The following is a 14,302-nucleotide window of genomic DNA, read 5'->3' as shown; positions in this document are numbered from 1 at the left end:
CTGTAAATTAAAGAGTGTGGACTAGACCTGCTCTATATGAAAAGTGCCCTGAGATAACTTCTCTTGTGATTTGGTGCTATATACTCACTGGCCACTTTATTAGGTACACGTGTGCAATCTAACGCAAACCAATACAACAGCTCTGCCATAAATTCTACATTTACGAAGCTTATACATTTTAAGTTTTTGTTGAAATTATCAGAAAGGTGATAATTCTAGTTTATGTTTATTATTGAGGTCATAGTGGGTGGTGGTGGTGACTGAAGTGCATTATATTGAAAAGCGTTCCTAATAATTCCCCCCCCATGTATGTTAATGGCGTGGACAAAAAATTATTGTATTGTATCATATATATTGTATGGGATTGCATTAGACTGCACAGGTGTACCTAATGAAGTGGCCAGTGAGTGTAAATAAAACTGGCTTGACTCGGAATGAATGCTAGTCTGTTCTGTCCGTCTCACCTTTGATACAGATGTGTGTATTGCACTATTTTGTAAACAGCGACACCCAATGGCTACAATCGAGATTACAGAAAGATGTTGCAGCAGTACTACCTGCCTCCGATAGGGGGCGCCGATTAACCGGGAGAACCAGTGGGGGGAGGGGCGAGCACCGCTGCAGGTCTGTTCACTGGGCTAACTAAAAACTCCATCAACAAGCTAGTTAGCAGCGAGCGATATGGTGAACGCTATCGGTGAAGCGCAGGCAACAAGATAACATGCACTAGCTAACCGAGAGTTACCCTGGCGTCTTGGCAATCACTATCAAGCTGCGGGCCGTTTCAGGTGGTTGTAATTAGCGGCTTCATTCATGCAGTCGGTGTTGCAGAGAGGAGTTTGAGCTCTTCAGCAGCGCGGGCAAGCTCGCTGGGACAACTGGGACAACACGGCTCACTCACCGGTACGACTGTTTTCGCTGATAGCACGCTAGCTTGAGCTAACATCAACCAAGAGTGCTCAGATATACGTGTACAAGTGAATCATGCTTTCAATACAGCAGCTACATGTTTACCGCTCGGAGGTCGAGTTCATGATGTACAGCATCTGTCTGTCTGTCTGTACTCTGCAGCTAACGTTAGCTGTTTGCAAGCGCAGAGTTTAGCAATGTTACGACGAGTAAAAAGTGGTCGGTGTGATGTAAATACTGGTTGTTGTTAGCTGAAATTGCTGAGTTAACGATTTGACACACGAGCTAGTTGGTGTAACTGTTAATGAGGTCTTAAAAAAAGGCAATTTTAAGACTATTTTACTGATAACATCAGAATGTAGCTGTGGTCACTCTGTGTTGAGTTGGTGTTATGTTGCTGCCAATCACCATGAGTGTATTTGGCATCATAACATGAACCAATACAACCTTGAACCAGTACATTGTCTCTGTCTTGTGAAATATCTAGTTGTTCTCTTTTGTCATCATATTAATGTCACTGTGACTCCCAACAGAGTCGGAGCATGGTGGTCCCGGACAGTGCCAGCGTGGTCCCCCAGCCTGACAATGGCAGTCCCAGAGGCCTCATGGAGAGCTCCAAGCCGGGGTGCGAGGAGGAAGAGGAGGGGGGTCAAGACCTAGCAGGGGTGGAGCTGGAGGAGGTCCGAAAGCTGCAGGAGCTTGTTCATAGATTGGAGGTCCAGAATGAGACACTACGCAACAGGGGGAGCAAGAATATCATCCACAGAGGAGCCAGCAGCAACAGCAACCTCACAGCTGCAGTCAATATCAATGAGAGGCTGACTTGTGACCTTAGGTTGGAGCACGGTGGCGAGCTGGGCAGCAGAGACTTTGAACTGTCACCCCCTCAGGACAGTAGCAGCGGCGAAGAGATGTCCCCTCTTCCTGTGGCCAACAGACTGGAGGAAGAGGATGAAGAAGAGGAGGTAGAGGAAGATCGGGGTCCATGTGGGGGCTTTCTCACCTTGACTTGCAGCAATGGAGCAGGGCAGACCCAGGGGCAAAGCCAGACACCAGACAGCCCCTCTCAGGAAAGTTATGAGTCAGAGACACTTGCGGAGAGCGACTCAGGGGTGGACCAAACTGCACTGGATGAGGTGGATGTCCTAGATTTGGAGGATGAGTGTGCAGAAGTAGAGGACGAGGACAGTTGGTATGTTTCATCAGCTGCACTGCTTATCCCATTTTTGTTTTGTTTATCCAGTATATATTTCTATCATAGCTGGCTAGAGCTAATCGCTACACCTAAAGTGTTGCGGATGTGAGACACAACACCAAAATATGTAGCAGCACATGCCCTCTAGTTTCAGGGGACATTTATCTGTGCCACACAGGTTACAGGATGTCACACTTATTGTTGTCTGTTATGTGTGCCTGTGTATAGGTACAAGAGCCCCTTCAGCAAGATGAGTCACTTGTGCCTTTTCATTTTAACCTCTGATTTGAAAGTGTTTTACTCCCCCACAGGGCAGTGACTATGTAACATTAGGTTATTAAGATGTAAAATTAGACGTAATTCTTGGCCAAGGCAGTTTCTGCCTTCTTTGCCTCCTCCGCAAATTCAAGGGGAATTTTTTTGTACTTTCAAAGTTCTACTTGAAAGTGGCAAACATTTTGAGCACCACTTAGCAAATTTTTACTGTAGCCAGGAGTAAATGATTAGGTGTTAGGGGTGATTAAAAGGGAAACAAGAAAGACTCTAAGGAAAAAGAAGTGCAGTCAGCAGTGTTTAATTTCAGAAGCAGTTGACGTGAATATGAGAGTAAGAGGCTGGTGGCTCAGTTGACTCTGAGCTCTCTAGACAGGTAAACAGCAGGTATGAGATATCTTGCTACCTGTTTGGCAGGTTAGGATGACTACAAAGTTTTTTTTATTCATACCTGAATGAAGTTATTCTACTGAGATTGAGATAAAGGTTTTATTATCATATATAATGATAAATATATAAAAATAAGAAATATTATTATTGGCTTGACTGCACATAGCTCTGCATTTGCTAAGACTTGTTATACAATGGACTAAAGTTCAACAAAGCTATATCTGCACTAGTTAATTCCTGAAGGTAGGTCAGGTTGGAGCTTATTGTGTTTTTTGAAACAATATGAATTTTGCTAATTTTCTCCAACTGAATTGGCAGAATTTAATTATCCTAAAGGAACAGTAATACTTATAAACAATATTAATTTTATACCAGAAGCCAGTCCCGACATGTTGGAGTATTGTTTATACTGTGCACTTGGCTAAAACAGGTACCATATTGTGTTCCTGATAGCTACTTTAGCAGCTCAGCCATGAAGCTTAACAGCCAGACCATTCATGAATTATTTTCAGTTTCACATCATTAGCCATACCATATGTGCTTTGTGAGGTTATCATAGCCAAAACATCCAGTAATCCTAACAGCGACATAATCTGATCTGCTCTGGGCTGGATGCTGCCGCATGGCTAAACTGCTTTGGGTGGGATTGCACAGCATGTGATGTGGGGCCCCCTTCTGTGATCAGACTGCAACAGGGACAAAAACAAGGTAATTGAGAGCAACTTCAGGATCTCTTGTAAAGATTTTATCCTATGAATCACAAACTTAAAGAAGATTAAAAATGACAAAAGATACAAAAAATAGAATCACAATGTCACACAATCAAGATTGGAAAAGCCAGAGAATACCTTCAGAATTATTAGTGAGCAGGCAATGTTTCAGATCTACCACCCTACAATTCAAGATTGCCATGTTAATGTTTCTTAATGTATCATTTAAGTGTATATACTGCAAGTCTATAGTTTATAAAACAGCAGCTAGATGCCCCCCAGCCTTTGAAATTCCACAAATAGACCTAAACTCCAAAGCTCCTGAAGTATACACATACTCGCCCCTTTTATACAGATATCCCGCAATATTACAGTAAAGAAGACCTGTCATGATGCCGGCTTGGCACTGGACCGAACAGCCAACATAAAGCTGCCCCCATGTGTGATTTTAGATAGAATGCTGGCGTTTCGGAATCAGAAGTGTGACGTGTAACACAACAGCGTCGGTGTCTAGTGTGTAGTCCCGCCATGCTAGATGTCCCTTTTACACAGATGTTAATCCGGCAATGTGATTACCTCTGCTGCCGGGTTAATGGCGGAACAACAGTGTCCCCCCATTCCGTGTTCGTACCTTTTTATACAGAACAGAGAGGGGGAATAACGGCGCATCATTCCCATCTTGAACAGGCTGTGTAAAAGGGGCTACTGACACAGAGAACTGTTTTTTCATCATTGATTTCAATGTGTCAGTGAAAGTTTTCCAACCTGGCTCTGTGATTCTGCTCCTGGCTGTTAAAAACAGATCAGACATTGACTACGTTTACATGCACACTAATATTCCATTATTATTCCAACTATGACAATATTCCAAATTTGATACAGGTCATGTAAGCAGCATATTCTGTTTGGATATTCCAAATTAGGCCTTATTCCAAAAGTAGCATTTTCCGATTAAGACGTGAGATATGCCGATTTAGGAGCATTCTTTGGCCATGTATACAGTGCTTTCGGAATGTGTCTCAAATGGGGTTTTTTACCGCAGTTTGCAGCGCATGGTTCTCTTGCCTGTTTGTGTGATGCAACAAAAACACTCAGCAGTGCAGTAATCATGGGACAACCTCAGTACTGGATGTGCTTGTAACTTTAAATTTATAATATCAGTCATATCAGTATCACTTATAAATATCAGGTAGCAGCTCACTCTAGTTTTTCTCCCCGCTGGTTTACTTCACTGCCTGCAGAGATCTTGTGATTCCCCTCCCCACTGAAGCAGAGGGAAACCCTGAAAACCCTCTGCATGTAAACAAGAATATTAGTGGAATATTCATTTTCATTAGCTGTGTAAACAGCTTTGTAGGAATATTGTCTTTTTCAGAATAAGGGCATGCTTGTTAACATAGTCAATGCTTAGCTTTAAAATGAAAGGATGGATACTTTGGCTGCAACTACTGATTATTTTGATTAGCAATTAATCTGCCACTTATTTTTTCAATGAATCACTTGATCTTTTGGTCTATAAAATGTCAGAAAATGGGGATAAATGTATTTTACAATTTCCTAGAGTCAAAGTTGATGTCTTCAGATTTCTCGCTTTGTCCGACCAACAGTTCAAAACCCAAAGACATTCAGTTTACTATCACATATGACAAAGAAAAGAATTAAATCATCACTTTTGAGAAGTTAAACAGTAGGTTTTGGCTATTTGTGCTTTAAAATAATTATTAAACAATTGTTTTATTATCAAAATAGTTGCTGATTAATTTTCTGTCCATCAACTAATCATTTGCAGCTCTAATGGACACCAATTTTTATAATAACCATAGGGTTACTATAGGGTTCATTTTAAATGATCATAGGATTACTGTAAAAGTATAGCTATACTGTACGGACAGATGTTGACTTCTAATCCTCTCATCCATGAATGCCACTTTCCTGTATCGCAGAGATATATTAGCATACCACAAGTGTGTAGGTTTCACTAATCTCTCCACCTATTTGTCCATCTGCAGCGTTGCGTGCCCAACGTAAACAATGTAACAACCGGCGGTAACAAACCGAAAGTCAACCACCCTTTTTATCACATATTGTAGCTCAAGTATAATTTTATGGTGTAGCATTAAGGTTTATGGAACCATGGTGTCAGTTTGGCAGAGCTGTATCTTGTGTAAGCGGCGACTACCACTTATTATCCTGTGATCAAAACTCTGGTGTGAATGGATCAAACGAGCAGGAGGCGTGTTTATTACCTGGTATCAAACACAGGTTTTATGTGCATAAGAAGTACCTCCCACTCTCCCACAGGAGAAACTGTGCTCTGCGGCAAGATGTGTGACCTGGATATTGCTCTCTGTATTGTTGCTTATTCCAGTGGTAAATGGGTCCTTTTGTGTTCACCCAATGGGAAGATGATTTGTAGCTGATTGGTCCAGAACCAGTCGGTCCGGGCCTTTTGTGTATCCAGCTCAAAGGATCAGCCCATGTGACTGGCCACCAGTTCAAAGCTTGTGGCTGTTTGCCTTCACTGGGGCAAAACTTCTTGCAGTAGAGTGTAATGCAGTAATAGGACTTCTCTTTTTAGATGCTGGATCATCCATCCATGTCCATACGAAACCACTATATTTGAAAATCTTTCTATTTTTTGCCACCATAGGACTTTTTGTTTTGTTTTCACGTGTGTCTGCCTTAATGTGTTTGTAGTCTTGAGTGTGGCCTGCCACCACATACACAAGGATGTTATTGAAGCCTGATGTGTTAAGCAGAAGTCAGTCAGTTGCGGTTTGTAAACACAACATTCAAAGTTGAGTCCTGCCCTCACACCCTGCGTGCCGTTATTGGCTGGGGCCTGCACACCCACTGCCCAAAGGTTGATGCCCAGAAACATCCTGAACACAGCAAATTAAGAAAATCCAGGCAGAGGGCAGGGTCTCTGCAGATACATACACCACCACACACTTGCAGTGGGTCACAAGTGATGATTGAGTGGTATTATTTTTGTATGAGTCTATCCATTGTTGCATTCTGCCTTTTTTAAGGTATTTGCTCTGATTACATCATTCACTTTAAATAAAACAGTCTGGTTGTTTTTACGATGTAGGGTCTTTGCTGCTTCACATTGTCCTTTTGCCAGAAAACCATTCAGTGGCTGGGCGTTAGTTCTGCCTGTGCTCAGTCATGCATTGTGAAAAACATTCTCACTGTACACCACATGCTCAACACTATTAGGTACATACCTAACAAGCCAGTAGTTAACACTAATCTCTAGCTTGTTCTCATTCAAATCTTCTGCTCAGAGCTTAATGGCAAACACCTGACAAGCATGTTTAATAAAAAGTAGATTAGGCTTACTTTTTCAGCCTTTTTCCCTACGTCAGTTTTCACATCTCGGTATTACTCTCCCAATCCCTTCTTACTCCTCGTCATTGCTCCCGTTTCCCTCGGAAATAATACGTTTTCTTCTTGTCTGCCTTTTTCTCTTCAGGTTGTATGTGTCTCCTAAAAAGCAAGTAGCAGAGGCAGGCCCCGGGTCTCCTTTGAAGTGGTGTCGGCAGGTTCTTGACCACCGCAGCCCAGAGACAGAAATAGCGTGTCGGACCCTGATCAACCGTTTGGACCAGAGTATGCAATTAACAAACACACACGTACATGTTTACATCGAACTCTTTGAAATGCCTTAACCAAAGTATTTATGAATCTGCTGTCCTAAACTGAGCAATCTATGACAAATAAAGCAACAGCTTTCCAAATAAATGAGAAACAAATTTACTTTAATTAAGCAACAGCTTTCCAAATGAAAAAGTCCCTTTAAAGGTCGTTAAGTCACATGTTTCTGCTTTAGAGATGCAGCCTAACCCCCTTCTGTGAATGTGCTGCATTCTTATTTACTGCTCACCTCCGCTGTGCATGTGCACTCATCTGTGTGTTTTTGTCGTATAACAATGGCCATGTACTTGTAGTGAATGTGTATGTGTACGTCTGTATGTATGTATGGACAGAAGTTTGTGTCTGATCCAACACACTCCATTCATTATTTATCCTGCTCGCAGCTCCTACTTCCTGATCACTGCAGAACCTGAACAACAAAGCTATTCACACCAGGGCTGAATGACTACATGAAGTCATGGACTGGGTTGGATTACCTTCCCCCCTGGGTCAGCTCTCCTTTTTAAATGGCAGCACCAGCCCACAAAACTGCCTGGTGGCACAGAGCATGTTTTAGCCAAACTGCACATATTACAGGTTTAGCAGTAAAGATGTATGAAATAAATTAATAAAAATATATTGTTTAATTAGAAACCTCTTTTTGCTACATAGGTATGCAAGTATTAGCTTGTCCTCAAGGCTCTTTTGTGAATGATTCACATCTACACCTGCTGTTACACTGAACATTACACTTTTTACACACTTTATAAGGCTTTTGATCAAAACATTCTGTAACCACATCTGATCAGAGACACTCATCTCAACCATACTTTGCTGTTCTTGATGTCTTTCTCTTCATGTCGTCCTTTTGAAGCGTCTACTTTCTTCTCAGGGATCTAATCTGTCCTCTCCTGTTCTCTGCAGCGTCTCGATGGAGAAACATGTACAGCAGCCCATCAGCAGAGGCAGGCTCAGCAGGCTCAGGCCTGATCTCTCCTGGGTACCACAAATCAACTAACAAATCCCTACTAACCTGTGGCAGCTCAGGTATGGCATGACATTAACACACTGTGCTCCTCATTTTCTGCTCAACACAACAGTGGGATTGACGTCAGTTATTGTAAGGATGTAGGTCAGTTGCGTGTGAACTAATGCGTCAACAACATGTGCTCTTGGTGATCTGAATGGTAGTATTTAAGGTGTTTTTGCATGTTTTACCCAGTTTACTGTACATCACATATACTTGACGTTCCTGATAACCCATTTTCCAAATCATTAATTTTATTACTGTGTTAAAATAAACTTGCTTGACAATGGTAATCCATCACAGGGAACATCGTTTGAGGTTCAATTATTAGTCAAGGTTTCTGGCTAGCAGGAGGCTCTAAAATCACAGTCTTGAGTGCTATGAATTAAAACTGTCTTGTCTTAAGGACATCCTGGAAAGTAGAACGTGTATTTATCAGCTTCTTGCATTATGAAGATTGCTGTTGGTCAGCCAACTTTTAGGTTTTCCAAATTAGTCCAAGCTTTCACTCATTTTCTATTCACTGTGATGAATTGTCTATCTTAAGTATTCAAGAAACTTTGTCTGTCACATAGTAACAGAAATTCCTCTTTAATAAGGCTCTATCAAAGACAAAGGTAAAATATGTTTACTATTCTTTGAATTGACTTTCATGTTATATTAAAATAAATAGAAAACAATGTGTGCCTGGCAGAAACATCTGCAACACCAGCTCAATTTGGAAGATGTTCAGCAATCATGTTAAGTATATGTGATTTGTATTTCTGGGGATGAAAACACTGCATATTGATGTATTGAAGGTGTTTGGCAATGCTAACCTCCTGTGTGAAATGTATAATGTTGTTGATCTTGACTTTGTGGTGGCATTTGTTACAGTTACTTTGCACTCCTGTTACTGCTCAGAACACCTTCACCGTGCGAAGACCAACAATGCTCGTGTTGTCCAAACCCTATTAATAACCAATCTTTGCATGAACTTGAAAATGCTTTGCTTGTGGGCGGTGGTGACCCTATCTAATCCCAGACTTTTTACATAACTAAATGCCCCTGGATGATGTTGTCATTTCCTATTTGTCTCAGTCTGAGTGTTAGGCCTGTGTCAGACAGACACGCCCGGCAGGGGAGCCTTTTGCATACAGCTTTCCTGGGCATCATAAGCAAACAGTTCTTCTTCTAAACAAAACTTCTAGAGTAAACTTCCTGTACATGGCTGTAGTGAAGTCAGGGTGGAGCGAGATGTTAATCTTTAGCAAACAGAGCCATAGTTTATATTCATACAGTAAATTCTCAAATATTGTCCGGATACATAATGAACGTAGAATGCCGATCCACCTGGTGAAATATAAAACTAAAATCTGAATTTGTCCTGATACAGGAAGCGCAAAGTGTGCGGTGGTTGAGATGGTTTGGGTGATATCTCACACACCTCCAGCTTGTTATGACTGACTGAGCAGCTTTTCTTCTAGTACCCAACTTAAAAAAAAACAAAAAAACTTTTTGATGTGCAACTCCGCTTCACCTCGAAGCAATCATACAGTGATGTAAACCTGATCGATCAATCCCTGTCATCTGCTGAACAGAGTCTAACCAATCCTGAAGGCATTTAATCATTTGTGATCAGTTCAGTTACCACATAGGTGATGGTCTGACATTTGTTAAAGTCATTTTATTATGTGAAAGGGGCCCATTAATCAAGAGCCTTCTATGCAGTCTTTCTTTGAGAGCTAGTTATCATTCTGTGATGTGGCTGTCCACTGTCATTATGCATAATGGAGGAAAAACCTTTCACTTCACCTTCCTAAGGGGATATCCACAAATATTGTTTATTTTTACAAACTGAAATGCATTCTGTAGTCTGAATAGTTTTTTTAATGATTATGACCTTGTTCCCTTTATGGGAGAGCCCTACAGCCTTTATAATATAGGTTACGGTAGTTTCTCCCTGACAAAGGTGGAAATAACTTGCAGAAAATGTGATCAGTAATGCTTTTATTGATGTGCAAGATGCTGTTTGAAACCAACATCCCACTGTGTTTACAGGTGTGACAAGCATGCACTCAGCCCTGAGCTCCCAGTCCTCCATAGACAGCGAGCTCAGTACATCAGATGACTCCATCTCTATGGGGTATAAGCTGCAGGATCTCACTGATGTCCAGATCATGGCTCGCCTACAGGAAGAAAGTGAGTAGAGGTGTTGTTCACATGGTGTGCCAGACACCAGCTGTGATTGTGTTTTCAAATTCTAAAGGTAGAGTACTGTTTATCTGACAGCAGATGAAAAAAGAGAGAGAGAAAAAACTAGCACAGTTGCCACAGTGCATTAATCTGTCTACTTGAGTATATTGCAAGTTTCCTTTTTAATTTTATATTTTTGATGTCAGGTTTGAGGCAGGATTATGCTTCCAGCTCAGCATCTGCATCACGCCGCAGCTCCACAGCGTCTCTGCAGTCCCTGCGCCGGGGTGGCACCTACAGCGATCAGGAATTTGACAGCTATAGCCTAGAAGACGAAGAGGATGAGTTCTGCTCCCTGCCCCAGCGGCGGCATCGCTTCACCCCCTCGCCCTTAGGCTCACCCCGGTGCCTGTCTCCCTCCACTTCCAACCACGGTCAGGAATATAGCAGCCGACTCGGGGCTCCACGCACAAGAACACCCAGACGATCTCTTCAGGGCCCCAGTGCAGAGCTGCTCAAATTTGCCAGGAGTGAGGGTATGCAAAAATCCGTTATAACACAGGATTCATATACTAGGTCAGAGAGGGCAGAGTGACCAACGCGGAGATACTAAAGCTGTGGTGATACACATTCTGTTTTTGCTAAATGTCTTGTCTATGTGTGGTTCCAGAAGAGTTGAGGCACAGCATGCCTAATCTGGCCCCCCGCACCAGCCTACGTTCCCTGGAGGCAGTCAGAAACAGCCGCAGCATGGAGGCTAACCTCCAGAGCTCTGGCAACCGCATGTCCCACCTGACTCACTCCCCCTCCACAGGTAACCCCACCCTCCTCACCTGGTCCACACCACGCCTTTCATATAATGGTATCTGCCTTGCACATATCCCTCTATACTGTCACTTGTACCCCACCACCTCACCTCCTCTTAACCTGAATGCTTCTGCAGGAAGGGTTGGACTGATATATATATTCAATTTAACTGAAGCTGCAAACAGCAGATATTCAGTGCTGATCTTAGAGTTTGAATTGAAAAATACATTACAAGAGTAACTTATTTTGTAGTAGAATATTGTTTGAATAAATATGATATAAATGTAAATGCTAAACAAAATATATAGTAATAATAATAAAAATAATGTTAAGCAACAAATGTTGTATAAACTTACAGTAAGAGCAACATTAGCAAATATACTGTTTTGTTTTAAATCACAAACTTGCAATATGTCTTACATGTTATTAAATTCATAAAAGTTTTAAAAAATGCAATTTTTTTATCTTTGAATTACATTTGCACACTGATATTATCCTCCCAAAAATATAATAATAATAATAATAATAATAATGATAATGATGATGATGATGATGATGACAAATCTGGCCATGATAGTCTAACCCTAACTGCACAAGGCCTCATCTTTAACTAACTCATACTGTATATGGGTCACACTATACACTCTATATATATATATATATATATATATATATATATATATATATATATATATATATATATATATATATATATATATATATATATATATATATATATATATATATAGCCCTACCCCTTCCCTGACCACTCATCTTCCCTGACATACCCCAGGTAATCTGCAGGTAACCCTCCCCACCCAGAACTCTTTTAGTCAACTGCTACAGGATTTTTCCACTACTTTGCTCCCAACTTGTCCGTGATAATCCAGTTCTGCTCCTCCCAATTTAAAGGCATGCCTACAACTCGTACGTGGGGTTTTGATTAAACTACAGCATTTTTAAAAATATATAAAAAATATTTATTCAATTACCCAGTTCATCTGAAAGAAAGTCATACCACTGTGCCTCTCTTCTGCTAAAGGTATGGCTTGTAGTCGACTGCGTAACAATGGCCAGTCTCCTCTCTCCCTGCGGGCTCCAGTTAAAGCTGTCACTCCTGTGGGCCCCATGGCACCTGGTCGTCAGTCTTCCAGAGGTTTGCCTGTTGTCCAAACACTTCCTGCAGGAGGGGCCCGGAGGGTCCAGTCCCCGGGCTCCACTAATGGTGGAGCCTATGTACCTGGGAGATCCTCTGCTGGGGTAGGCAGGCCTGCAGTGGGCCGAGGACAGCCTGCACCATCAGCATCAACCAGGAGTAAACTTTCACAGCCACCAAGAAGGTGAGTGCTTAAACTGACTACTGTTAAAGAGGGTACTCCACTTATTTTTTACATCAAGGTTTGTTTAGAGGTTTTTGGGAGTCCTGCTGACTCAAATGATGTCACTTGAGTCAGTGTCAGTTTAGGCTGAAAATAAAAAGTATCGTGGGGTGTGGAGTCAGAAAGATGTGAGGTTACCAGACCTCTGTAGGCCACTCCTCCTCTGTGCTTGGGGCTACATTAGCCACCACTAGCATAATACACCTAAATCTCTGACCAAACTGTCAGCAATTGAGTTGCATCGTGGGTAACATAGGTGGCAGGTTTTTACAAGGATGAGGAATGTGTGAAATAAAAAATACTGCATTGATTTTGATCGTTTATATTTAAACTGTCCATCATTAGATGATGTCAAAGCAGTGCAATGCTAAATCAGTGGAGTACTCTTTTTAAGGAATATAGAGAAACTGAAGAATATGTTTTCATTATTGCAAAGTTGCTTTCACAATTTGATATTTGTGGTATTATTGAGCAATGATTGTTGTGGTCTTGCAAAGTAGTTGAATTACCATCTGCACAGCCTCTCCTGTGAATAAAGACTAACTTTCTATTTTATTGGCAGGTCTTTGGGCATGACTAAAATCTCAGATGAATCCTGGAAAGATGGCTGTTACTGAGTCTAACCGGCGATGAAGGATGTCCACTGCTGCAACCTTTACGTGACCTCTCCCCATTGACCTCTCATAGAAACAAGGAACACAGCCAATGTGTCATACAACCTCTCAGTTCCCCATTTCAGACTGGATCGCTGGGCTGCACTGGATTTGTAGTTAAGATTCATCTCTTTCCCTCGCATGAAACATTGTCAACCCACACACAGAGAGGATGTGTAGGCAGACACGAAGGCACACATGCACACTCCACTTGTTATATGGACCAACTCAGAGCTTCCAGAAGATTTGTTTGTGTCAATTTTACTTATTTTTCTATGGTAATTGTGAGAAACTGCTGGAATATTAAGGGTTGTAATTACTTTGTTCTGTTGATGTTATTGATATGAAGACAATTTAAATGAAGATGTTGCTGGTTTGTGCATTTTCTGTGTGAATTCCTACTAGATGATGGTGCTGAGTGTTGCATGCTTGGTTTCGTTTTTCCTTATCCCTTTCATCATTATGTAACTGCAGTATGACAAATCTTCCATGTGTCTCCACAATGATCTGTTTGAATTTATGAATGTTTGAGTGGTTCATAGTGAAATTATCTTTAGATTTGTTGTATTTTTGTTTTTGCTCTTTGCTTTTACACAGCAATGCAACTCCTGTAAACCACACTGCCCTTAAATAATTTAAAAAAAGGAAAAATATAGTTTGTGCCAAGGTGCATTTCAGCTGCAACACTCTTTCTAATTCCAAAAGTAATCTAAAGTCATCAAAGGTACTGTTACCGTACTGCATTTTCCAGGCATTTTTACTTCATATCCAATGGTGGATATGAGTGTTTGCTTTTGGATACCACTGTAATAAATAAAATGTTTATGCACGAAGGCCTTGTGCCAGCTATGCACCCTCATGCAGAGTGCCTCTGAAAATTTGGGAGCTGTAATGAAAATGAATAATAAAGTCTACCCCGAAACTATAATTGCATGTGTGTTCACTTGTAATATATGCATGCCAAGTGGAGGTCTGTTTGCATCACAGGCTAATTAGTCTCATTATGCGGCACAACATAGCAGCAGCAGCATGTCCCGGATATTTCCTGGGTGCAGCAAGACCAAAACGCTTCTCAAATGAATGCTCAATGCTACACACCCCTTGTGACAAAATGGCCTACAGGCCTCGTGCGCATACAAAGTGTG

At 41.4% G+C, this 14,302-nt stretch overlaps 1 protein-coding gene across 4 annotated transcripts; it reads left to right on the top strand.

Moving 5' to 3' along the window:
• Nucleotides 1–595: 595 nt before the first annotated feature.
• zgc:66447 (SLAIN motif-containing protein-like) lies at nt 596–14,085 on the top strand. 4 transcript variants are annotated; one of them, XM_044362897.1, is made up of 9 exons: nt 596–903; nt 1,443–2,101; nt 6,956–7,092; nt 8,041–8,163; nt 10,184–10,324; nt 10,525–10,854; nt 10,989–11,132; nt 11,919–12,052; nt 12,168–12,251. In XM_044362897.1, exons 2-8 carry the CDS (start codon nt 1,452–1,454, stop codon nt 12,005–12,007), a joined length of 1,614 nt encoding a protein of 537 aa, XP_044218832.1. In that variant the 5' UTR covers nt 596–903; nt 1,443–1,451; the 3' UTR covers nt 12,008–12,052; nt 12,168–12,251. The 4 variants fall into 4 exon arrangements, with proteins under 4 accessions (XP_044218832.1, XP_044218830.1, XP_044218831.1 ...); XM_044362895.1 differs by lacking the exon at nt 11,919–12,052 and adding an exon at nt 13,067–14,085 and having other exon boundaries at nt 597–903; nt 10,992–11,132; nt 12,168–12,465; XM_044362896.1 differs by lacking the exon at nt 11,919–12,052 and adding an exon at nt 13,067–14,085 and having other exon boundaries at nt 597–903; nt 12,228–12,465.
• The last annotated feature ends 217 nt before the right edge of the window (nt 14,086–14,302 follow it).

The sequence above is a fragment of the Thunnus albacares genome, chromosome 10 (assembly GCF_914725855.1).
Source record: "Thunnus albacares chromosome 10, fThuAlb1.1, whole genome shotgun sequence".
NCBI classification, from domain to species: domain Eukaryota; kingdom Metazoa; phylum Chordata; class Actinopteri; order Scombriformes; family Scombridae; genus Thunnus; species Thunnus albacares.
This window is presented reverse-complemented; position numbering and strand designations above follow the sequence as displayed.

Bases quoted from the DNA above. Each gene is read 5' to 3' on its own strand.
- zgc:66447 (XM_044362892.1), top strand. From the start codon at position 1,452: ATGGTGGTCCCGGACAGTGCCAGCGTGGTCCCCCAGCCTGACAATGGC. The intron at 10,325-10,524 runs GTGAGTAGAGGT...TTTTGATGTCAG, and splicing joins GGCTCGCCTACAGGAAGAAA to GTTTGAGGCAGGATTATGCT. The intron at 11,133-12,167 runs GTAACCCCACCC...CTTCTGCTAAAG, and splicing joins GACTCACTCCCCCTCCACAG to GTATGGCTTGTAGTCGACTG.